At 43.2% G+C, this 26,714-nt stretch overlaps 2 protein-coding genes across 8 annotated transcripts in view; both read left to right on the top strand.

The window, feature by feature from the left end:
* The window catches only part of myom1a (myomesin 1a (skelemin)), a 45,266-nt gene extending 32,069 nt beyond the window's left edge, over positions 1–13,197 (top strand). For 2 of the 3 annotated variants that reach the window (XM_080777440.1, XM_080777438.1), the window contains 18 exons: positions 90–204; positions 1,754–1,907; positions 2,737–2,843; positions 3,563–3,607; positions 3,866–4,002; positions 4,946–5,090; positions 5,558–5,617; positions 6,105–6,172; positions 6,805–6,930; positions 8,203–8,277; positions 8,598–8,685; positions 8,983–9,021; positions 9,406–9,511; positions 9,772–9,935; positions 10,233–10,269; positions 11,081–11,103; positions 11,652–11,707; positions 11,936–13,197. In XM_080777440.1, coding sequence (XP_080633566.1) covers positions 90–204; positions 1,754–1,907; positions 2,737–2,843; positions 3,563–3,607; positions 3,866–4,002; positions 4,946–5,090; positions 5,558–5,617; positions 6,105–6,172; positions 6,805–6,930; positions 8,203–8,277; positions 8,598–8,685; positions 8,983–9,021; positions 9,406–9,511; positions 9,772–9,935; positions 10,233–10,269; positions 11,081–11,103; positions 11,652–11,707; positions 11,936–12,187 — 1,797 coding nt within the window. In that variant the 3' untranslated portion in view covers positions 12,188–13,197. The remainder of the gene's footprint in view (positions 1–89; positions 205–1,753; positions 1,908–2,736; positions 2,844–3,562; positions 3,608–3,865; positions 4,003–4,945; positions 5,091–5,557; positions 5,618–6,104; positions 6,173–6,804; positions 6,931–8,202; positions 8,278–8,597; positions 8,686–8,982; positions 9,022–9,405; positions 9,512–9,771; positions 9,936–10,232; positions 10,270–11,080; positions 11,104–11,651; positions 11,708–11,935) is intronic. The other variant, XM_080777439.1, reaches the window with a different exon arrangement.
* A 1,284-nt stretch (positions 13,198–14,481) lies between these two features.
* Positions 14,482–26,714, top strand: part of lpin2 (lipin 2) — a 54,282-nt gene continuing 42,049 nt past the window's right edge. For 2 of the 5 annotated variants that reach the window (XR_013964996.1, XM_080777442.1), the window contains exons 1-2: positions 20,108–20,750; positions 24,019–24,219. Coding sequence is in view for 4 of the 5 variants with exons in the window: in XM_080777442.1 (XP_080633568.1) it covers positions 20,619–20,750; positions 24,019–24,219 (333 nt within the window). In the remaining variant the exon portion in view is untranslated. Of the gene's footprint in view, positions 14,685–20,107; positions 20,751–23,691; positions 23,723–24,018; positions 24,220–26,714 lie in introns of those variants that run through there. The other 3 variants (XM_080777445.1, XM_080777443.1, XM_080777444.1) reach the window with 3 other exon arrangements.

Raw genomic sequence — 26,714 nt, 5'->3', positions numbered from 1 at the left:
GATTGCATGACGTAATATAGAACACAGATAGAAAGATAGAAATTCAAATGGCATGTTATGTAAACGTCTTCTTTGTCTTTGTGATTCAGGTGACTGGACTGACTGCTGGCACTTCCTACTTGTTCCGCATGCGCGCTCAGAACCTCGCTGGAGTGGGTCGTCATTCTGCAGTCTTGGGTCCCATCCTGGCCCAGACGGGCCCTGGTAAGTGGAATGGACTCTATGCACACTTGGAAAGAACTTGGGCCACTTCCCAATCCCTATACTTCCTTCGCAGGTGTTATCGCTGATACTAATGACGGCTCTGTTCCATTCTGGTCAAACAGAGTCAGTGTTAATGATACTAATGAAGGCTCTGTTCCATTCTGGTCAAACAGAGTCAGTGTTAATGATACTAATGAAGGCTCTGTTCCATTCTGGTCAAACAGAGTCAGTGTTAATGATACTAATGAAGGCTCTGTTCCATTCTGGTCAAACAGAGTCAGTGTTAATGATACTAATGGAGGCTCTGTTCCATTCTGGTCAAACAGAGTCAGTGTTAATGATACTAATGAAGGCTCTGTTCCATTCTGGTCAAACAGAGTCAGTGTTAATGATACTAATGGAGGCTCTGTTCCATTCTGGTCAAACAGAGTCAGTGTTAATGATACTAATGGAGGCTCTGTTCCATTCTGGTCAAACAGAGTCAGTGTTAATGATACTAATGAAGGCTCTGTTCCATTCTGGTCAAACAGAGTCAGTGTTAATGATACTAATGGAGGCTCTGTTCCATTCTGGTCAAACAGAGTCAGGGTTAATGATACTAATGGAGGCTCTGTTCCATTCTGGTCAAACAGAGTCAGTGTTAATGATACTAATGAAGGCTCTGTTCCATTCTGGTCAAACAGAGTCAGTGTTAATGATACTAATGGAGGCTCTGTTCCATTCTGGTCAAACAGAGTCAGTGTTAATGATACTAATGGAGGCTCTGTTCCATTCTGGTCAAACAGAGTCAGTGTTAATGATACTAATGAAGGCTCTGTTCCATTCTGGTCAAACAGAGTCAGTGTTAATGATCCTAATGGAGGCTCTGTTCCATTCTGGTCAAACAGAGTCAGTGTTAATGATACTAATGGAGGCTCTGTTCCATTCTGGTCAAACAGAGTCAGTGTTAATGATACTAATGAAGGCTCTGTTCCATTCTGGTCAAACAGAGTCAGGGTGCTGCTTATTGTGTCATGTTGGCTCACTGGAAACACTCTGCTACCCCAGTGGGTCTCAAAGTGTCCTTGAGTGGGTTCCAAATGGCCCTGTGTGTGTAACTCTGAGAGTGTACAAATGGAAGTGTACATTGATTTGTACACTCTCAGAGTGATGTGGGTCCTTGAAATGAAGTTTGAGAACCACTGCACACTAAATGGAACAGAGCCGTAAGGTCCCCACACACCGAGCGCGTTTTTCGTATTTTTAGCAGCGTTTCTCCATCGGTTTTCCGAAAAACCTGTCCAGTGTGCAACCACCTTTAATTAGTAATCGGTAACACCGAAGTAGGGAAGTGGCCTGGAAGTAGGAAGAGTTGTTCTGTGTGCATATAGCCCATTGTTGTGACACACACACACACACACACACACACACACACACACACACACACACACACACACACACACACACACACACACACACACACGCTGTATAACACACTTACACTGTATCCACAACATGCAAGCACACTCTTCTACAGTATAGCTATATGTTATTCTCCTCCCTCCCACAGACACCCACGAGATAGTGGTGGATGTGGACGACGACGGCGTCATCTCCATGATCTTCCAGTGCTCCAACATGGCGGAGGGCTCCGAGTTCGTCTGGTCCAAAAACTACAAGGCTATGGCCGACTCTCGCCTCACTATCGTCAGTGAGCAGGGCAAGTGCGTACACAGCTCTGCGTGCATGCGTGTGTGTGTGTGTGTGTGTGTGCGTGTGTGTGTGTGTGTGTGCAGCCGTCCGTGTGCATGTGTCTCTGTGTGCGCGCCCCGAGGAATCCTCTCCATGCCGTGACTTTATATATAGCCCATTATATTATACGCGTGACATTTCGTCTACAATGCCACCTCCTTGACGAATGCACTTTTTGGAACTTTCCTACGGTTTTGGAACCTTCGAAATATGTGCTCCTAATTTCCACACCACCCCACCTGCCACAGTCATTCATATTCTGCTAAATCAATTAAGGAAAACCCCTGTGTGCTTTTTTAAACCTGGCGTCCCTATTTTCCAAATTGCTCCACCTCAGCAATACGTCTCCCATGGGGGGGGGGGGGGTCTAGCGCATTGTAACGGAGACAGACTCCCGCATTCTCGGCTGATACCGACCTACAGCACTTACTTACTTACTTACAAATGTCTTGAGCTGAGCATGTTGATCGTCTATTTTCACTATTTATCATACAATAAAACATAAAAAGGTGGGTATAAAAAGATAACATCCCGATGAGATGAGATATACTTTATTAGGAGGGGAAATTGAAGTGTTACAACAGCATAATGTGTCGCATAAAAACTAAAAACTAAAACTACTGGACAGACAGAAGAACACAAAACAGACACAAATGGACATAATCACACAAGACCAGGACCACCAAGGACCATAATGCCATTTGGGGGGAGGCAGTTTTTATGCATTCGCATTGTTGTGTAGTCTGATAGCCGTTGGCATAAAAGAAAGTCTGTAACGTTCCGTTCCGTGTGCATCCTCAGAACCAGAGCCATCTTCAACGACCCCTCTCTGGAGGATCTGGGCATCTTCTCCTGCGTGGCCACCAACACAGACGGCATCTCCTCCAGCTACACCCTCACCGAGGCTGGTGAGTCTATCCCTAAAACCCCAATACCCATGTCTCCTCCAGCTACACCCTCACCGAGGCGGGTGAGTCTATCCCTAAAAGCCCAATACCCTAGTCTCCTCCAGCTACACCCTCACCGAGGCGGGTGAGTCTATCCCTAAAAGCCCAATACCCATGTCTCCTCCAGCTACACCCTCACCTCCCGCTCACTCACTCACTCTTTTAATTTGTTTGCACCCGAAGAGGCGTGCGCCGCGGTGCCAAAGGTGTGATCTATCTCCTCCTCTGTAATCGACTTTCAACAGCTGCGTTAAATTGACTCCCGCCTATGTACGTACGACTACGTATACCTAAGGGGATAACGTGCATTCGACGCAGAAAGTCGTGAAGGCGAGAGACGCAGCGTTGCGGTCAGATTACTCGCGAGTACAAGACTCATGGCGATGAATGATGGAGCTCTTGGCCTTGACAGCGGTTGGAAATCACAGCCATAGTAGTAGTGCAGTCTGTGTGCGTACAATACCAGGGCGAGGAGAGGAGAGTGTGTGTGAGATTTGATTGATCACTACAAGATTACAACATGTAGAAGTGCCGTGCGACGCGCTGTGAACTTTTAGATTTGCAATGTGCTGCACAACCATAACTCTGCAGGCATAAGGCGGACGCTTTGAGGTGTGATGAAGCAGGTTTTTTACAGATTGTGTAATTCTTGCATTTTGTGTTTTTGTTGTGTGTGTCAGATCTCAAGCGTTATCTGGACATCAGCCACAGCAACAAGTTCCCCGGTGAATATCCCAATTTATCACTAAACACTTCTGATTTTTGGTTTTCAAAAGCATGCTATATTGTAGTTGTAAGAATGTGTATAATTTTATGTTAAAATAGAAGCTAAAAAAACATAAATGTTTGTTGCAACTGTAAGCACTAAATACAGTATGTACCATTTCTGTATACTATAGCACACATACAGTAACAATATGCCATGATGTATTGTTTTCTTGAGGTCTTTCCTTCATTAAGCTCCTATACTCTCCACTCTCCAGTTATTCCCTTCAAGACAGAGATGGCCATGGACCTTCTGGAGAAAGGTCGCGTGCGTTTCTGGACCCAGGTGGAGAAGTTCACCGCTGGCCTTCAAGTGGAGTACGTGTTCAACGACCTCATCGTCGAACAGGGAGATGTAAGTGACTCGTGAAACTCAACTAGGGCCCATTAAAGACCTGAGACCAGATTCTACAACACATCTTCTCAAATCCTAAAGACAGTTTTCTGACAAACCCTATGTTTGGGCGGCTGTGGCTCAGGAGGTAGAGCAGGTCGTCCAATGATCCCTGGGTCGGTGGTGCGAATCCCGGCTCCTCCAGTCCACATGTCGAAGTGTCCTTGGGCAAGACACTGAACCCTACATTGCCTCCAATGAGTTGGTTGGTGTGAAGCTCGCCACCATTGGTGTGTGAATGTGGGAAGTGAGGACGCTGGCGTCGACTGTTCGCCGTTTCACCTCCCAATGTATGAATGAATGAACCATTGTAAAGCACTTTGAGCACTCGGAAAAGCACTATAGAAATGCAATTCATTATTCATTATTCTATAGACTAATTCACAGAGGGGTGCCCTGGGCGCGGCCATTACTGAGGTGTAATCCATGGAGCAGGTGCTCCGTATAGGCCAGGTGTAGCTAATCAGTGCTGCTGCGCTTAATGGTACACCTCAGTAATGGCCGCAGCCAAGGCAAGCCTCTGTGAATTTGTCTATATTATCAGTGGTTCTCAAACAATTCCATGTCAAGGACCCCGAAAACTATGTATTCCCCCCAGAAGTAAAGATTTGAGTTAAAAATGTTCGCTGTGAGAGAAAAAAATCACAATTGTTAAAAATAGCAGATCTACATGCTCGTATATCTGCTATTTTTCAAGAGGTAAAGTTTAAAATAATGGTTCAAATGGTTAAAAGCTACTGTAAGGTGACCACAGATGCATTCCAGGTCTTGATGGAGGTCTATCAAACAGTAGAACTCTAGTAAATCACACTGCCTTTTACTCCAGTTTATAATCATATGACCAAAGGACACCTTTTAGCCTGACGGGGTTTGTTTTGTGCCGATACGTACGTTTCATCTTCAGAAATACACGATGCACTTCGACAAGACCACCGGCATCATCGAGATGTTCATGGACTCTCTGGAGGTCACCGACGAGGGAACTTTCACCTTTAACCTGGTGGACGGCAAGGCCAAGGGTACAACCAGCCTGGTGATGATCGGAGATGGTGAGTAGGGTCCCCATATACGTACACAGTGTCCCCATAGTGTCCCCATATACGTACACAGTGTCCCCATAGTGTCTCCATATACACAGTGTCCCCATAGTGTCCCCATATACACAGTGTCCCCATATACACCAATACTTACCTGACTTGTCCATATACACAGCTATTACCTGACTTGTCTGGTATATCACATCCACTGCAGTTACAACGAGTGTCCTCATGGGGGCAGTAGAAGACAACGTTTCCTCCCCATGTCTTTTTAGAGGCTGCTGAAGGAGCCTGTCTTGTGTTTGATGCACTGCGCCTGTTAATTTCTAATGAGACATTTGGCCCAGAAACAGAGAATAGAAAACAATAGTGACGTAATTGCGGAGCATATTCTTTGTTCTTGTATGTGGAAGAGGTGTTGCTTTCTGTTTGATGTTGATGTTAATATTGTTGTTGTTGTTGTTGTTGTTGTTCTCCAGAGTTCAGAGAGCTTCAGAAGAAATCTGAATTTGAGAGGGCAGAATGGGTCAGGAGACAAGGTACAGTACAACATAATCAATCTAGAACAGTGGTTTTAATAGATAAGATAAGACAAGATAATCAATCTAGAACAGTGGTTTTCAACCCTTATTCTGCTTTTTTTTAATCATTGGATAAGATTTTGTCCACAATTCCATCCATGCTGTATTGATGTTGTTTACCATTAGGAGAGATAACAGGCAAACGTTAATCTAAATAACAATTCTTCTACATTCTCTCTAAACGTGTAGATTTCTTGTACATTTAGTAATGCAGATGTTTAACAATAAGTCTCAAGAGTTAAAGACCTATAAGGGTCCATCATTTGGTTACCAACTCTCCATAATTTAGCTGGGGTCCAACTCAAGGACCACTGGTGGTCCCCGGACCACTGGTTGAAAACCACTGATCTAGAAGAAGACATACATCATTTACAAACACATGTTCTAGTTTTATACAATGAGAACCTTAAATACTTATAACGTCCTATACTGGCCACCCCACTAGGTCCTCACTTCGTGGAGTACCTTGGATTCACTGTTACTCCAGAGTGTGACGTGCTGCTGAAATGCACGGTAAGAAAAGCTTTCTATGTCATGGATATGTACCGTATTTGAAATATCCAATCCAAAGGGAAGCATGCACGCCTCAAAACCATTCTGCAGGCGCTGAACGTTTCTCGACCCTTGGGTCTTCGTCAGGTGTGATACCTATAGCTGACGAAGAAGACCCACAAACGTCGAAATGTATTTCAGCTCAGCTCTGCTCTCAAGATCAGTGTGCGGAGTGCCTTTCTTTTCCGTGGATAAATCTATTTGGCCGTGGACCCCGATCTGAAAATATTTAGTGCCAAGGACCCCCAAAAACAGGATTTTTGTTATTAAAAATGTTTAAATTATTGCAAAGTAAAAAAATAAATAGCTGATCTACAAGCTCACATGGGCTATTTTCAAATAGCCAATGTTTCACAGTATAATAGTTAAAGTGGTTTAAAGGGATTTTGATGCTATAATATCAAATTTAGCTATTGACCCCATGTAGGACCCCTGGGGGGGGGGGGGGGGGGGTAGTACCCGGGCCCCCACTTTGAGAACCTCTATGGATTGCTTGTTGACGTTGTTGTTGTTGTTGTTGTATGCATCAGGTCACTGACATACAGCATGGTAACAATGGGGCTGACCTCACATAATGTCACTCTCCTCCGCAGATAGGAAATGTCACGCCGGAGACTGAGATCTGCTGGTTCAGAGACTCCATTGAGATCGAGGAGGGAGACGAAGACGCCAAGAAGATTGAGAGACAAGACGGAGTGTTGACCTTTAATATTGGAAAGGTCAGGCCTGTTTGGTTTGAAAAGCTCACACTGACTGACTGCGGCGTAGTTGTTAACTCATTCTGACCTGAGATCAGATTCTAAAAATGTCACAGTCGTTCTTCGATTTTTCAAAAATAGCAGACCTACAAGCTCGTAGCGCGCCACTCGGTGGCGCGCTACGAGCTTGTAGGTCTGCTATTTTTCAATAGCTAAAGCATGACATGATGCTAAAACCAAAATGGGTTCCCGTTCAGAATGGGTTAACTCATGAGTAGAAAAGCTTCACGCTTCATGCGACACTACTAATGCTATCTATATTAGAGCTGCTGTTCTTATATTAGACGCTATGTGGCTTTTACTCCCCTCTCTGGCACATGGACGAATGATGAAACGTGATGTTTAAAAGATATTCTCTAATGATGTTGAAAACAACAAGTTTTTGATTTTTTTGATTTTTCTCTATCACACTATTACTAAACACGGGTGAAATTCACACCTAACCTGCCTGTAGAAAATAAAAAGAACAGGGATGTGGGCAGGGAAACAAACCTACCTTCTATGATGTCACTGAGCATCATGAAGGTATACTGAAAGACCCACCCACCTCAGACATCAACAACATGATGGAAATTACAGAACATATTATCGTCCGGGTGGAAATCACCCGTGTTTAGTGTTAAGAAATTAATGTGTTATTATTTTCATATAATTTGCTTATTTTGATGATGAATATTACGATATGACTATTTCACACAACAGGTCATATTCTTCAGCATTTATGCCCATATTATTTTCCCAAAATATGCAGTTCCTTCGTGTGTTGAATGATAATTGACTGTTAGAATATTGTTTGTGTGACATCACATCAATCTAAATGATCTCCGCTGGTATGCTGTGCCCGACGTGTGCCGTACATATTATTGCACACGTGAGAAATTAATCGCCCGTTGATTAATGATTATGGAGAATATAACACAGATTTGATTGATGTCTCACACTACTCAATATATCTACATGACAATGAGAGGGTGGAGGAGAGTGCATGAGCTCAGGAGTGGTGGCCTTCCTGCGAATACAAGAACGCTCGCCTCCCACAAAACAGGCTCGCACCGACCGGGTCAAATCCGGCGACCTCGGAACGGTCGCACACCAGGTGTTAATTCCCAAACGTAACCTCAGTGTGTTTGGGGGGGGGGGGGGGGCGAGCCTTCTGGGTACCCCCGCTGCTTATAGCCACTCCTGTTGTGGGCAACGCTGGCAATAACTGGTTCAATCTGTCTAATTTTACAGTGTGTTATTAAGCAAGAGAAAGAGACTGAAAGGAAAAAGAAACCAGCGGACGACGTCGAGCCACCACGACCCAAAGTCTGAATATAAATACTATTGTTATATATAATATATATATAATATTATATACTAATTATATTCTCACAATATGAAACCTATCCTATGTGTCCTCCACGTCAAACACTTTTACATGTCTTTTCTCTGTCCAGCCTGCAGCATCCCAGGCATAGAAAAGCTTTGCCTTTTCGGTCTAGTTTGTCTGTGTCTTTTGTCATACTCTCTTATCTCTGTTTCTTCTACTTTCTGTCCACAAATTCGTGGGATTCCCGACGAATAGACGGGGAATCCAGTGCTGTCTGCATTATGTCGCTAACTTTGCTTTCACTCCAAAACGGTAGATCTCGAAGAAGGACTGTGGTATTTATGAGATCATCCTGAAGGACGCGAGAGGGAAAGATACGAGCACGTTCAAACTGACCGACGAAGGTAACTTCTTTTGTTATGCATTTTAAGGGACATTATGGCTCTATTGTCGTCACTGCTTATACCGCTTATCCATAAACTTCTTTGCTTTTTTCAACTAGCTATGTTGTGAGCTTGTTAGATCGGCTATTCAAAAAAATGATAATCAAAATAGCAAAAATAAATAAAAAGGAAAATACTAATACTAATAAATAGTAAGGCAGTGACGGAAATAGTGCCCCTAGTCTCCATTTTATTTTGTTGTAAAAAATAAAAAGGAAAGGTTGATTGATTATTGATTATTCTCCCATTTGTATCCAGGTTACCAGGCTGTCATGAATGAGCTGTTCAGGGTTATTGGTGAGACATTCTTTCAAACTGCTTTTTAAAAGACTTCTGTGAAGATATTTCATTTACATTATAGAAACAAGTCACTTCTACAAACTCGTCTTTAGTCAAAGAAAACTATAGAACTGGTTAAACTTATGAAATACAGTAAAGTATCAAACATTTGTAGGCTACACAGGCGACTGACTTGAATTTGTTTTATTTTATTTTACTGTTATACAAACAAATGCTGTATGTCTTCCAAATTGAACAGATACATTATTTCTCTGTATTTGGGTTCCTCTCCTTCCAGCTAACACATTAAATAACATTATTTCTCTGTATTTGGGTTCCTCTCCTTCCAGCTAACACATTAAATAACATTATTTCTCTGTATTTGGGTTCCTCTCCTTCCAGCTAACACCTCCACGGAGGTCAACGTGGTCAGCACCGCGGAGGGCATCATCCTCTACTCCGACATCTTCTACTACGACCAAGACCTGCGGGTTACTTGGCTCCAGAAGTACGTCAATCCACCCTATCACGTCACTGGAATGCTGCTTTATGTTTTCCTTGTGTGTCCGTCGCTCCAAGCATACACATTTCCCACTTCCCCCACAGAGGAGGTTGACTGGGGAAAACAATTGATACGATCTGGAAACAAAAACAACAGAGCCCTGATCGCTACACCCGGTCTAATCATATCAGCAACATGAACAGTCTTCTGATTCACAATAACAAGGAACGCTCATCCCCATCATGTCACCTGTGTTGTTTTGTCAGAGAGGCCAAGATTGCCAGCTCGGACAGAGTGCAGTCCGGAGTCACGGGAGAGCAGCTTTGGCTTAAGATCAAGGAACCCACTGAGAAAGATAAAGGCACATACACCATGGACATCTTCGATGGCCAGAGCGGTGTCAAAAGGGTGCTCGACCTCAATGGCAAAGGTGAGAGAGAGCCAGTTTAAATGTCTGAAACAATTATTCAGCTTCTGAATTTGACAGAAGACCCCTTGTTTCGATGTATGTTGACACACACAAAGCCTGAGTAGGATATTACTCTATCTATATAAACTCACACTGTGTAGATTACATTAATTAACCATAAATAAAGGTTAAATTAAACCGTTATTTTTCATTGACCTATATTTACAAAGCCACGTTGAATTTGAGACAGTCAATGCTTCAGAACTCAATTGATATTGCATAAAAAACTAAAATAATCTCCTTTTTGTGTCGATGTAGTGTGGGAAGAGGCCTTTGACGAATTCCAGAGGTTGAAGTAAGTAACTCAACTCAACTCTTTTGACCTGATGTTGTGTAATTTAGATATATATATATATATATTTAGATTTATATATTTATATATAGTAAGTAACTCAACTCAACTCTTTTGACCTGATGTTGTGTAATTTAGATATATATATATATTTAGATTTATATATTTATATATAGTAAGTAACTCAACTCAACTCTTTTGACCTGATGTTGTGTAATTCTGCATTTCTGTCTGTTTAACTAAACCATGATGATGCTTATGCTTATTGACACAAATTAGCCCGTGAACCCCCAGTTGAAAAAAGCCATGCCAGGGACCCCCTAAGGGACCCCCTAAGAGACCCCCTAAGAGAAGATTTTTACGGCTCTAGCAGAGATTCTCAACCCGTTTAATTTCAATGACTCTCCAGTTTCCCCATTTAATGGCATTTCTATCTCTGGGACCCCCAATTTATATTGTAAAATCAATGTTAATTTAACCCTGAGAGTGTACTCTCAGAGTTACAGACCCATAAGGGTCCATTTTGTTCCAAACTATCATCATTTAGCTGGGGACCCCCTGGAACTCCCTTAAGGACCCCTGCAGGGGGGGTTTGGGAACCACAGGCTTATGCCATAGCGTAGTGGCTAGTCAAAAATAGACTAGTGTACTTTGTTTGCCCTTTTGAACGGACCCCGCTCAAGTCACACTTCCTGGCATTGTAACATTACTGAATGGGGAAACGCTCCAAACCTTCTGTCTGTGATGCCATTTTGAGATGCCTCTCTGACCATGTCTCTGTTTTGCTTCCTTCCTTCCCTCCTGCCTTCCTCAGGGCGGCCGCCATCGCAGAGAAAAGTAAGCAGAATATATTTTACCTTGCTGGGTGAAATTATGCAACAAACCTTCAGACTCGCACACACCGCTGCTTTTAATGGGATTAATTAAAAAATAAAATACGGGAATTAAATTATAGTACAGCAGGTGTGGTAATTGTGGTGAGGAAGATGCATGAGGCACGAGGGTGTTAGTGATTAGTACTTTCGGAACCCTATCGGGGAAAGCGGTTGCTCGGGAACATTTACTGTCAAAAGTAGTTTAATAAATTGAAGTTCGTCGCCAAAGCATATTTAACCCAATAAGACCGGGAAAGTCCTTTTAGATTTACAGTACATACATATAGTATAGCATATTGAATAGCTATTCAAAGATAGCAGATATACAAGCTCATAGCGTGCCACTTCGTGCCACACTATGAGCTTGTAGATCTGCTATTTTTGAAGAATCATGACAATTTGTGCAAATCTATTAGCTACAGGTATGTACATATAAGTGCCAGAGTCTCCAAACTATCTACTGTATGTGACGCACGTCACTGATTGGCTTCTTTGCTCACTCTTGTTTAGATCGTGCTCGTGTGATTGGAGGTTTGCCAGAGGCGGTCACAATCCAAGAGGGCAAGGTAAGACGAAGCATTGTTCCTCTCCCAGGGGAACTGTTATGGATTCACATTTTGTATGACACATTTCACATAAAAAAAACACACGGGAGATGCCCGCTGGAGGCGTTTCTTGACGCGACAGATGCCAATATAAGTGGCAGTGAGTAGAGGAGAGGGGCAGAGGGGAGAGAGAGGGAACCTGTCCTCTAGTACCAATACATTTTCAAATGTCCTGTTCTCTTTGTTCAGTCCCTCAACTTGACTGGCAACGTCTGGGGTGATCCCGCGCCCGAGGTGAGCTGGATGAAGGGTGACAGGGTGCTGGTGTCCGACGACCGCTACACGCTCAAGTTCGAGGCTGGCAAGTACGCCAGCATCACCATCGCTGGAGTCTCCACGGCCGATTCCGGAAGATACGCCCTCGTGGTCAAGAACAAGTATGGCACGGAGGCCAGCGAGTTCACCGTCAGCGTCTACTTCCCGGAGGACGTGCAGGGCTGACCGGGGACCGGGGCCCGGGGACTGGGTCTGACCGGGGACCGTCTCCAAAGCATTTGACTCCAGTGAATGTCTGTGTGAGGATAGCAATCTAAATAAATGATGAATCTGGGAAAGGCATAACAAACGGCTCCTTCTGCCTCTTTTCATGTCGCTCCGGGCTAAAAGAGCTTTATTTGGGCATATTTGCAGGTCATGGATGCATACAGTACGTTGAGTCATTTTCGTAAATAGAAAAGAGTAGTGTGTGCTTGTTGTAGTCGCTTCATTTGTCGTGTATCACTTTAAGCCGTTAAATATTAAACCATATGAAAATATGAAAGCATTAATATTTACGTAAAACAAAAACAGACGGATGTTAATGTCTTACGCCACTCTTAACAGAACTGCATTTGGATAAACTGAACTCTTAAGCGATCTCATATCATCCCTGAAGCTGATCTGAGGGGGGGTGGGGGTGGGGGGGGGGTGGAGGGGTGGGTATAATGTAGTAAAGTTTGTATTCGTCTCTGTATTGTGACATTTCGAAAATATGGACTAGTGGAAACAGATTTCTTGTTCCACTGTGAGAGTAAAAAAAAATCAAACAGATATTTTTACTGTACTTATGTGTCTACCATATAGTGTACCAGAAGTCAAACATTAAGCAGTCAGTTAACTTACAGACAGTGGAGGGAGCATAAAGTCATGTGTTTACTGATCACGTCACACGTGTATGACAGAAGAGAACTGGTTGTGTCTCTAAGCTGTATGTGACAAAACGTGCATACACAGCATACCATTATTATGTCTACAGGCTATGGCTATAAAAACCCATTGCTTTATGCACGTCACACATGTCACAGTCGGAAGAATGTTTTTGAAAGTGATAGGGAGTTGTCATGGGGGGTAAATCCTCCAGATATCTTTATCTGGGACTGCCTATAGCAGTTGCTTTGGAATTGTCTATTGAAGAAGGAAAGTATATGATCTGGGTGTTGTATTAATAAAGGATACACTTGCTCTGTAGAAAATTCTCTGTGTTTATATTATTTTACATAAAAGAAACATGCTTGAGTCATACTTGAAGGGTATGCGCGTGACATCATCATCAAACCAGGAAGTAATGCAGGAATGCCTACTAAGTGGCTAAAAACTACTTTCTGACCTTGACAGCCCATTCATCCAAACAGAAAAGTCATATTCAATTGCCTTAAACGTCATTAAACAATGTTAAACTCAGTTTGCCTGTCACTTTGACACTCGATTTGTCATTCACTTTATGCATGCACATACCCTCTATCGATAGACGCTCTTGAAATAACAAATTCAAAGGATGTTATTGTATATTTTGAAATGGCATGACATTGAAATGATGAGTTCTACATTTGAAGTGATGACATCTACAATTGAAATAATGAAGTGGTTCCCATGGACCCCCTGGGGGGCCCTTGAGGTCCGGCTAAATGACCGTTAACTCTGGAAGAGGTATGGGGGGGGGGGGGGGGGGGTCTTGACACATTGAAATGAGGGTATATGCAAATTAAGTAATGCAGATGTTTCACAATCAGTTTAGTCTTGAGAGTGTAAAATGAAACCAAACGGAACTTAATTAGCTCGGAGCTAAAGCATAGATATGAGGTTCTACATCTAGGGTCCATTTGGTTTTTTTTATTGATTGAAATATTTATTAACAGTTTGTAGAATTACAGTACATTTTAAGCACAAACTCAATACAGAGACTGTTAACTGTGAGTGGACGACCCAATTAAGCATTACACTTGTTTACAACAGGGTCCACAATGTTCAATTCATCAAAACAATTACCATCTCTCCATCATTTAACTTACTGGGGAGTGGGTGGGGAGTCTGGGGACCACCTGGACCAGAGTTATCACCCGTCCTGGAGGCTGGAACCTATAAACCCGCGTCACCAGTCCAGACCATGCCGGCCGGCTTTAACCCCCCGGCGGCACTCAAGGTGGTCCCCGGACCACTGGTTGAGAACCACCACCACCTGACTCTACACTTCTACAGTCTACATGTAGCTGTGAAGTGAAACACAAACAAACAGCTGATGATAGACAGAGTAGTGTGGGTGTGTGACTGTGTGAGTGAGCAGAGCTGCCACTGTGAGGCTGCTCCAGAATACGGCTGTCCCTGTCCTGTTGTCCAACCGTTGTTCCTCCCAGCCAGCCAGCCAGCCAGCCAGGCAGCGACAGACAGTCACACAAGAACCAAGTCTAGACTCTGGAGACGCTTAGTGGTGCTGGTGGTCACTGGTCAGGTCCAGGCAGGCAGCAGGCAGAGAGAGAGAGAGAGAGAGAGACACTGGCAGTGTGGTTCCCCGGCACGGACACGTCAGAACATTTTTGGACGGGAGTTCCACTCACTTCCACCACAGCCGAAGATATACTAGAATTATAGAAGATCATTCATTAATATGAACAGAACATCTCCCCTCTCCTTCTTCGTCTCAACGTCCCGCTGCTGATTGAAGAAGTAAAACCGACCGAGAGAGGTAATTATGAAAGGGGGAATAATTAACATTCATGTTCATAAAACAACAGATGTTTTTATCAGTCGGTGATCGGTCGGCTCGGGTCGCCGCAGCTGACATAGTTCCCTCACTCAACCGTTAGCCAGCGTAGCTATAGCGTAGCTAGCTATAATAGCCAGGGCAGCCAGGGCTAGCATTCTTGGCTGAACGATATTTTGTTTAACATTCTGACTCATGGCATTATTATAGCACCGGGTAAGTCATCAATCTCACAGTTCTACACCGTGCTAAACGCTGACATGTTTCTATTCTGTTCATAAACCGGGGCAAAACTAAAGTAACCGGGTGTTTATCAAGGTATAACGAACCAGCGTTCGGTTTACGGTTAACTGTAACCATGACATTATTATTATTATTATTATTATAGCAGCGGGAAAAACCTTTCATGTACGGTTCTACAGCGTGCCAATCATTTGGTGTGTTCATAAACTACCGGGGTGAAACTAGTAAGTAACCGGTTTAAGGTACAATAACGCCGGGAAATGGAGCGTTTTGGTTTAACGTTAAGTGTAACCTGACCCCGCCGGGGTCTGGTCTGCTGCTGGCCCTGAGCCCATCCATTCATTCATTCTTCAACCCTTTTCATGTTACCCAGGTTCCAATATTTAGTCATCATTTGAGCCACGTACGGAACCACCATTTGATGAGATTTAAGCCTCTCTGACTGAAAACGTAGAATATTCACAATTCCATGTTGTATATTGATGACGAATTGGTACCATTTTAAGATAACGATAACAATTATTCTACATTCTCTAATTGTGTGTGGACTCATTGTAAATTAAGTAATGCAGATGTTCAACAATAATTGACCTCTTGAGAGTAAAATGAAACCAAATGGGTCCTTTTGGTTTCATTTTACACTCAAGAGTTAAAGATTTATAAGGGTCCATTTGGTTACTAACTCTCCATCATTTAGCTGGGGGGACCGCCTGGAACCCCCTCAGGGACCACTAGCTCTGAGGCTATGGACCAGAGATAGTTAAGAACCATAGATCTTAATTTAGGCCAATTTATTAACCTTTCAGTTGATCTATATTCATGAAAAACTATAGCCATGTCTAGGCTACATTAATTGCCGGCCTAATGCTAGAAATAAGGCTTCCAGAGCTGGCAAGTTATATAGGGCATGGCATAGTTTTAATAGGTCAGTTATTTTTTTTATTTCACTAAAAATGTGGTTCCCATTTGGGCTGTTTAAAAAAAAGAAAACACGTTTGTCTGTCTCACTCACTCACACAACGCCTCCACAATAATCCACATAATCATTACATGCCATTTACTCGTACCCGGGTCACTGTGTGTGACTGACTGTGTATGCCATATACAGTTCAATGCACTACTCGTACCCAGGTCACTGTGTGTGACTGACTATGCCATACAGTTCAATGCACTACTCATACCCAGGTCACTGTGTGTGACTGACTGTGTATGCCATACAGTTCAATGCACTTGCTGTCAACACAATTTTATTGCTTGCGTTTGACTTGGACCCAAATCAAAAGGAAGATGACGAAGGTGTCTGTTTTGTAACACTGTAGTTTGAGCTCTCAGTCATATCGTTGCTTGGCTTGCATTAGCCTGTACTGTTTGAAAACTGAGGCAGGTTAGTAATAGTATAGCCACTATAGCCAGCCAGAAGGTTTGTTTGATTTGTTGTATGTTTACTTGGATCATGAATAAAGTGATTGGGTAATAGCTGATACAGGATAGCTAGCTATAGGCACCGAGGAAGAGTGGGCGAATTGGCTATTTCTGTATCCAGTGATTGATTTCACACTCTTTCTGTCCTCCACCACCACAGTCCTTTAGGCCAAGTGGTCCTCAACCTTTTCAGGCCATGAGTGACTCCCCCAAAATAATGAACTGGGGACCCACCCTGATAACGATAAGGATATATACAAGCCTACATTGCAACTTGCAAGGCATTCACTGTGAGCTTGTAGATCTGCTAGTTTCACAATATTAGCTTCTTTCTGTTTGACCAGTGTGTATAGTATAGTTTGTTGATTTGATTACTTTTGTTCTTTCTTTTAGTTTTTGTTCAGGTATAAAAAGGTATTGAATTTGAAAGTCCTTAAATTGTCACTTCACTGTCATCTGGGGACACGCCACTACCCTGGGGAAGTCCCCACGTTTATAGGTTAGTTGATATGTGTACATGTTGTCGGATGAATACACCAACAGTGTTTGATTTCACGCTAGTATATTTCTGCCCTCCACAATCTGTTAAGGTGCCGGAATTAGTACCAGGCCTAAACCGACCCGAGTGTTGTTCCAAATCCAGAGTGGCAAGGAAACAAATTTGTTTCAGGCTGTCAGGCAACTTTTCTGCAGAGACACGACTTAGAGGCTGTTCAGACGATACCATGACCAGTATCTGTAGGGACACTTTTTGATTAAACTAACTCCTGACTAAGAGCGTGTAACTGTAACAACTTAACAAGGCTATTACTGGATTTGAAACCGTATGATGTGCGTTTTATTTTCCCCCACATTTATTCCAATTTAAAAGCAATGGTCAAGTGAAAGTCTATTCATTCATTGTGACCTACTTCTTGATGTGCGTGTAATGTCATATCTGTGTACAGTCACAGGGCAAGGCAAGTTTATTAGTGTAGCAGCAGCACATTTGATCAACAAGGCAATTCGATGTGCTTTTACATAAAAAACACACACAGGAACTATGCCATCAGAACAACAGTTGAGAACAGTTGATTGTTGACACAGAGCACCAGATTTACGAGTTAAATGACATCAGACTTGACATGTTGATTCTGGCCACGGCTGGTTTGTCATTGTGTGCTGCTCCGATAATATATTGATTGGCAGTTAGAGTACAGTACACAATACAGTTGTTGTACCTGCCCTACTTGTAGTACCACAACCTACCTGCATGTCCCATAATGTCCGGTATAAAAAGGATAATGTGATCAGCTTCTAATCTAGTTGTAATCTGACTTGTGACTTGTGTACATTCTGTTGTTCTAATGAGTTGTTTACCTAACTGCTTAGTGGACACTAGGACAGATGAGGCCACGTGTTGTTGTGTTTATCCCTGGAATTCACTGTTGGGATCAGAGCCAAGAGGACAGAGAGATGCAGGGCAGGCAGGCAGAGCTACTGTGGTGGGTGGGTGGCCTGGTCACAGAGTCACAGACATGGGGAAACAGTGCCTGGATTCATCGCACTGCTCCAACTACAGACAGTGTCACTCATCCGTCAGGATTCTGTATGGATAAATATGACACTGAAAGATGTCTGTCTTGTATTTCCATGGTGGGGAAAAAACACAAGACAAGACATCTTGTATTATGTTATTCCATTGTAGACCGATGCGCAAGGAAGATTACAGCCTTGGCATGCCATAATACAATAGACTTTAAACTGTTTACCACAGTGAACACATGTCCGGTTGTAGTGTGGGTTTGGACGCTCACTGATTGTGGACATTCTGTGTTGGACTGCGCAGTAGAGAGATGGACGGACTGGTGTAAAGGAATTTAGGCCCCAAACCAGAAACCACACCGATGATTCACCTCCATGCAACTCGTCGCAAACCAAACGGTTGCGTGTTGTTGCGTGTATAGTTGCATGCAACCATTATGCCCCAATAGCAGTTGCAAAGAGTTGCATTGGTGTGACATGTCTTTAAAACGGTTTTGTTGCAAGGAGTTGCGACTACTTTGCATTGGTGTGTAGTATTGCATAAACCCTACTAGAACACACACAAAAAAAATGTTACACCATTACTAAACGCAGGTATATTTGACCCAATGTGAAAGTATTCCATAAAACATATTTCTCATCAAAATATATTTGAAGTACACCAATACATGGTAACTTGAGCTATACTCTTTAATATTTCATCATAACTTACTTTTCACACACAAAACAAAAAAACAGGCCCTATCATAGTGGGGCAAAATCTGTGAAAAACGTGCATATTATTTAACCCATTCTGAACGGGAACACCATTTTGGTGTTAGCATCATGTTATGCTTTAGCTATTGAAAAATAGCAGATCTACAAGCTCATAGCGCGCCACCGAGTGGCACGCTACGAGCTTGTAGGTCTGCTATGTTTTTGAAAAATCGAAGAACGACTGACATTTTTATAGAATCTGATCTCAGGTCAGAATGGGTTAATCAGACCAGTGGTGTGTCCAGTGGAAACCTCGTATGAATCTGATCTCAGGTCAGAATGGGTTAATCAGACCAGTGGTGTGTCCAGTGGAAACCTCGTATGAATCTGATCTCAGGTCAGTCAGAATGGGTTAAAAGATATTCCTAAATAAAAAGTAATGAAGCTGGGAACTTTGGTCCACCCATTCCTGGGACACGTGAGAACGGCCCAGTGGGGAGAGAAAAAAACAAGTCCATTGTGGGTGTATGGGATTGTTCTCTATCTCACACTCTTATCACTAAACATGGGTGACATTCACCCCGAACACCTGCCTGTAGAGAAAAACCAGGGATGTGGGCAGGGAAACAAACCTACCTTCTATGATGTCACTGAGCATCATGAAGGTATACTGAAAGACCCGCCCACCTCAGACATCAACAACATGATGGAAATTACAAAATATATTATCGTCCGGGTGGAAATCACCCGTGTTTAGTGTTCCAGGGTTAAGTACAGCTTTGATGTATTATTTTACTTTACAGAGGAGTATTTTCAGTACTTTTACTTATGCTCCACTACATCTCTCTGAGACAAATATTGTACTTTTTTATTGTAATTTATTATTATAAAACACTTCAGCCTTTTATATACAGTACATGTCGGCCCTTTTGAAAATAGGCGATCTACAAGGACGGACGCATTGTGAGATTGTAGATCTGCAATTTACAAAAATAATTGTATACATTTGAAAACTTTTAAAATGGGACATTCTGCATAATGCATACTTACTTTCTACTTTTGGTACTTTAATTCGTTTAATACGAATATCTTTGTACTTTTACTCAAGTACAAAAAGTAACAAATGCGAGTACTTTCCCCACCACTGACTGGTGATGGACCGTCACCCTGATTGTTTTGAAGTGCAGTGTAGTTAGCATCTCATTCGCTGTGGCTGCCAGCCAATGAGCACACCTTCTACTACTACTACTGGATTAATCATCTACACAGAAACGAGGGGCACATGGCGACCACAGAACTGCACGTGATTCAAGATTAAGAAGAGCGCTTTCATTCATGTCTTCCTACTCCTCCTTGGTCCTCTCCACAACACCCCCATGCCGGTGCGTTGAGCTTGTTGTTCCCCTTATCAGGGGGAGAACGTTGGGTCCCCATGCCGGTGCGTTGAGCTTGTTGTTCCCCTTATCAGGGGGAGAACGTTGGGTTTCGTAGGCCTTCACAGGAACTGGTTGTCTCTCTTATCAGTCATGCACCGTCCGTCCCGGGGCAGGGCCGCCACATTACAAGGCCCGCCGGGATTGGATTGGATGAAGACCATGTGTCCTTTTAGCCCATTGGTTCTAAACACCAACCCAACCACTCCCCCTTGAACACATTTTCACCAACGCCCAGCCCACCTCCCCTCCAGAGGAACTGGGCCCCCCCGACAGAGAAAAAAATATTATATATTATACTATTTATGACAGTGTTTTCCGTGGGAGTCCTGACTCATGTGTGGCAGTTTTTTCACTGCGTGATTTGTGTTTGCTTTACGTCTGGGGACGGGCTTATTTTACTGATTGATTAGTCATTATTTGACATGGAGGCCAAGATGACAGGAGGATGGTCTTTGACAAGAAGAAGAAGACTTTGTTACCTGTGGAGTACTTACTGTCCTCCTGAAGACGTGTGGAGGAGATAACCGGTGCCGGTTGTTGGTCTCAGTGGTCAGGAGTTGCTCCTCCGTCCAGCAGTGATGAAGAGGCTACGGTCATGGGGAGACATGGAGGGCCTCCGGGAGTACGATTCAACAGACAACGATTCAACAGAGTCCTTGTCCCTCAGGTCCTCCTGGTCCCTGGTGAGTCAACAGAGTCCTTGTCCCTCAGGTCCTCCTGGTCCCTGGTGAGTCTGGAAGGATAGACAGGTGTCTCTGTGGGGGAGGGGGGGGGGGGGGTCTACCACATGGTGCTTAGTTTAGACAGGTGGCTGGGCTTATTATGGAGAACCAAGCCCGGGGGTGGCGAATGCTGCTAGGAGGATGAGGTGTGTGTGTGTGTGTGTGTGTGTGGATCTTATGTTTGCCCCCCTAGGCTGTTTCGATGCTCATCCCTTTAGCACATGGATAGTTTGTTTGTGACCTTTTTGTGTCTTGCGTTTCATTTGACTTCTGACATTGTTGTAGAGATACAGGTGGTCAGTTGTATTTTCTGTAATTTTACCACTCCATTTAGCCTACTAATGGTTCTGGGTAATTTAATGGATTTTAACCAGATACCTTTCAATTTACACTTTAGGCATTTAGCAGACTCTTTTAATCCAGAGATTAACAGCGATTTACAATAAACACAAAGCATACATACATCACATACATAAAAAGTAGTTATCATGAAACATGCGTAAGCTAAGAACGTAACAGTGGAATATCTATATAATGAAACTATACATACTATACTATAAAGTGCTATGACTACATATAATAGTATGCAAGTCTGCATAAGTCTGTATAAAATGCTATCTAAGTCTACGTAAAGTTCTATCTAAGTGCTACGGGCCATGATGGAGTCTGAAGAGGTGGGTTTTCAGACTATGGCGGAAGATTGGGAGTGATGCTGCAGTTCTGACTGCAATGGGAAGAGTTTGGGACGTGTGGAGCTTTGTTGTCCCGGCGTTTTTAGTGAAGGTACTTCCAGCTTCCCCGCGTTGGCTGATCTGAGTGTGCGGGAGGGTTCGTAGGGTATCGATCAACCTTTCACTGCCTAAACAAGGTTATGTCAAACGTAGCAGCAGGTAAGGGTGATTAATTGGCTGGGATGAATCCAACCTGCTATCCTTAAACAATTGGTTAATAAAGACTAAAATGGGAAGTCACGTGGCAGGAGATGTGACTCATACACAATGCAAACATCCTCACTGGTTATATAATCATATATCATAACGTTGCAACATTATGGCCTCTTACTGTACGTTGCAGCATAACACTGTTAATGGCCATAGATAACAATGTCCTCCAGAGATACAGTATTATGCAACAGGTACATGAGTCTTTATATTATGCCGTTTCTGGGCAGAAACCGTCAGATAGAAGGAAAGCCTTTCTTTCATCCAGAACTGTCATTTTGGTTTTGCGGAGAGAGAAGAGATAATGTCGCTCCCCACTCGCTCCACGCGGAGGGTAAGGACGCCGACTTCAGTGTGATGAACTTATTTAGACAAGTCTTGATTCTATGCCACCATGGGGTTACTGTACGCTTCACTGGTTCTTTTGTCCCCGTCTCTCTTGACAGTTTACACTTACAGTACAGTGTATACCGTAGGTTGATGTTTGGGTCTGAGATTGTACAAACAGTGTTGTTGTAGTTACTGTACAGCACAATGTGAGTTTCCCTCGCCGGTTAGTGCAGTCTCCGTAGTCTGTGTTCAACTTCATTCTCATTTGCGTCCTCCCCCTGTGTGTGTGTGTGTGTGTGTGTGTGTGTGTGTGTGTGTGTGTGTGTGTGGAATCTGTGGGCTAGAGTTCTTAGAAAGAGCTGAGGGCTTCCTCTTGTTGACGGATGAATCCACATCAAAGAGACTAAACCACAATCAAAATGCTTGCAGTTACTGTGACGGCTCGCTCAAGTTTACCATAATATGTCTCTCGTTCTCTCTTGATCTCTGTGAGTGATTGAGACCGAGGGCAACAATAATTTGTTATAGCCTAAATATTTCAACCACTTCCTGGCGTCTCTATTTTAGACGGTGTGTTATATAACTTATTAGGCAAAAATGTAACATGGATAATTAATAAATAAAACCTCTGCGAGCTCACATGCAGGTCGCACTATTATAGGTATTTGTGAGCTTGTAGATAAGCTGTTTTCTTTAACTTTTGAATAGGGCTCAACTTCGTTAGTTAAAGGAATGTTGTTGTGAATGTGAAGGGGTTGCCTTAGTTCAAGTTGTCGTTAGTTTACTCAACTAAACAATTCCCCCTGTTGTTGTTGTTGTTGTTGTCGTCTATGTGTGTCAACCTTGCACAATGTCGCCCTTCATTTCCAACCCTCTCGCGTCCCTCGGCTAGACTCAGAAGAACAAAAGGTCAGTTAGAGATATGGATCCATTCACGTTGCATAAACCTAGTGATGTAACTCTGGGGAACTCCACTGTTTACTACTGCGCCTGCTGAACCAGTCCATGACCTATACGTTGACCGTGGCCTTTTTTCTTTTGTTTGGACAAAATTAACATTTGACAGTTTCCCTACTAGCCTGACCCCATAGAAGCAGTTACGTTAGATAAATAGCTGTAGGCCGATAGATAGATAGATAGATTTAGGCCACATGCTGGGTGTGTTCAGCCTCAAAATATATTCAGGAAAGCCCGAGCCTTGTTTGAGTTGGAAGCCTTGCCAAAATGCCAACGCAACGGCAGCCACACTGTCTGTACTGTACACAGTCATGCTTTTCTGAGAATCGTCCTTAACAGGCGTCAGGCGATCAGAATGTAAACAGGAAGTCATCCGTTCTAAAAGGCAGAAGGACAGAGGGTCGTGTGTGTGTGTGTGTGTGTATGGGGGGGAGGGGGGGGGTGTATCCTCATTCTCAACAGGGTTTTGTGTCAGTGATATTGTTCTGGAGGGAGGCACACAGGGCCTTGGTGACCGTGCCACGCTGGCAGTCTGCAAGGCAGGTTGGGAGATAATAAACGCCAAGCGAGCCGAGCGGGTACACGGGCTGCCAGAGAGCAGGAGGAGAAACTAAAGCCAACACCTCACCGACCGACCGGGCGCCAGGCAGTCCCACGTTTTACACAGGAGGAATAGCAGATACTTTAGAAGAGAGAGAGAGAGAGAGAGAGAGAGAGATATCACGGTTACGAGAATCGTGCGCAAGAGAGTGAGTTCCCTTTGTTGACCATCGAAGTTGGAGAACTACCGGTGAAAGAGAAAAAGTGGTTTAGGATTGCTTCACTGATATACGCTAAAGTTATCTGGTCCTCAGACTTAACCCTCATGTCACCTTAGATTTTAACCACATTCATTTAAACGTTAGCTGTTGAAAAATAGCAGTTCCTCACCCTCTCTCCTCCTCTCCCCTCTCTTCCAGGCAGAGACCATGCCTTACGTGTATAGAATCTGGACTCTTCAGGCAGCTCCTCACCCTCTCTCCTCCTCTCCCCTCCTCTCTTCCAGGCAGAGACCATGAACTACGTGGGCCAGCTGGCGGGCCAGGTGCTGGTGACGGTCAAAGAACTGTACAAAGGCATCAACCAGGCCACGCTGTCGGGCTGCATCGACGTGGTGGTGGTCCAGCAGAGCGACGGAACGTTCCACTGCTCGCCGTTCCACGTGCGCTTCGGCAAGCTGGGCGTGCTGCGCTCCAAAGAGAAAGTGGTGAGCTGCGACTATCTTCTTTTTTCTCCCCCGGCGGCTCTCTGTTAAAGTCCGTCTTTTCACTCCTTTGTATCGGCTTGCAGAGATGATCAATGAGCGGACTTTTATCTAACGTATATCTACGTATGACTCGCACCACCATTTCTGCAAGGTTTCAGTCCTATCTGACCCCAACTTCCATTTATTATTGTTATAAATTGATAAAAGTATTATAAAATTAAAGCAACATTTTCAGAAAAATATTAAACATGGGGAAAACATGGATGGATGTTGCCATTTGCAGCGTGCAGAAGACCATCGACACTGATCGGTCGAACACACTGCGTTTGCAAGATTAGCCCCAGTCAAACAAGCACACACACACACACACACACACACACACACACACACACAGACCCTCTTCAAGACAGATCACCTCCTACAGAGACACACCATTACATTTCTTTTTTTAAGAAAATTACTTGTTTCCGTTCTTTTTTTCTTTTTTTTTTGTCAAATATGTTTTTATTGAACAGATTATAAATTATTACAAACATTATGATATGAAATACTTTTTTTATGAAACAAAATGAAGGAAAAAAAATAAAAAGACAAAAAAGACAAAGAAATCCCTTAACCCTCTCCCACCCATACTGCTCAGTGACACTACATACTATATAATAAGATGATAGAAAGCTCATGGAAAACATCTGAAAAGAAAATGGCGTACAGTCAACCATATCAATGGTATCCTGTCTATTAATCGTTTCTACTCAGGTAATGGACAAGGGGCAGCCAAACCTTATCAAACTGTCTCTCCCTGTTTCTCAGGAAATACCTTATTCTCTCAAGATGAATTCCCACGTTCTTCTGTTGGTTCACTCACTTAATGTGCATGCAAACGTAGGCCAGGCTGCTTCGCAAAAAGTTCCCACCTGGCAAAAAGAAAATAGTTGAATGGCTGTGGTGGGCCGTGGAATGCACCTCCTGGCAAAATAAAGTCTCGAATAGCTGTGGTGGAAGAATGCGCCATATAAGGAGAAAATGTGCCTCAGAGCCCTCAACAAAAGTTATAGGATTTAAATCTGTCACGATTCCAGAAAAGTATGGATAAATCGTTACCCGTGTGTGTGTGTTTGCTCTTACAGGGAATGTCCTCTCAGTTCACAGAAAAATAGATGTTTCTTTATCTCTCCACTCTTTGTTTAAACGAGCCGGCTACTATTTCGTTCCCCCGCCTGCAGATAAGACTCCATTAATCATGGTGTAGGAGTAGTGTGGCTATTTTTAGCCTCTTCTTATTTCCTTTGCCTGCCATGGCAGACTCTCTGCCTCTGCTGCTGCTTGGGAATGATGCGGAGTGCATATCCCAGAGATCCTGGACCTACAGTAAAGTACAGTACAGTACAGGCAGGGCTGTTGGAGATCGTAATCTCGCCTTTTCACAGATTACTCACTTTCTTTATGTGGTGAAAGGCAGAAAGCATATCTGATGTTATAGCGACAAAATGTAAAACTTTGTACATATAATTCCAAGAATAGGTAATACATTAACAATCATGAGCCATATGCTTCTTTTTTTTTAAATATATGTTTTCATCATGAATCACAATTTCCCCTCCTACAGTATTTCTATATACTACTACGGCAGTGATACTCGAGCCTCTTGGTTGCTAGACACACAGAAAGCTGCGTGGTACCGGTAATCTATTTCATGGAAAGTTTATTTCATGGAAAGCCATTTGTGTTGAATGTGGGCCAAGTCATGAATGACTTTGTGAAGCAATTGAAAGAGAGTTGTGCTCAGCTATCTCTCATTTTGTACCCCACTCGATAGCAGGCAGGCAGACAGAGAAAATGGCAACGGCAAACCATTGCACTTGTTGTCCTTTTATCAACAGGCCCCCTGCCATTTTTATTGTGGCCCCACAGGTTCAGCTATTTGAGTATCCCTTCCTGCACTACGGCTTGTTCTCAGTACAGCACTAGCAGATGTCCCAATTGTCCCATGGACTGTCCTGTGCTGTTTTTATCTTCAAGAACTCTCATGTGTTTTATACGTGTGTCGAGTCGACTGCCAAATCAATCGTGATTGTTTAATAATTAACACTGAAGAGGATTTGGCAGGATTTTACAATCTCGGAGATTTAAATGATTTAAGTTAAAGTGTAACAAATGCATCTGTAAATATTTACACTCTCAGAGAAATGAACCGTCAGTATTTTATTGCGTACAGGAGATGGCGTACACTACGGCAGGGGTTCTCAACCCGTGGGTCGCGACCCCTCGGGGGGGTCGCCACATTATTTTGGCTGTTCCCCAAAATACATTTTTAAATATTTTTTTGCAACTGAATAGCTGGAAAATGGAAATTAAGAGTTTACATAGTACACAGTAGTAGTACATACAGTACGAACATGCATGAACTTTCCTTAGTGATTATATCTGGTTTCAGTATTCATTTATGATATTGATATTGTTATGATATTTATATGTTATGTTATTTTTTTGCAGTC

Source organism: Protomyctophum bolini, assembly GCF_963924005.1.
Source record: "Protomyctophum bolini genome assembly, chromosome: 12".
In the NCBI taxonomy this organism is placed as follows: domain Eukaryota; kingdom Metazoa; phylum Chordata; class Actinopteri; order Myctophiformes; family Myctophidae; genus Protomyctophum; species Protomyctophum bolini.
This window is presented reverse-complemented; position numbering and strand designations above follow the sequence as displayed.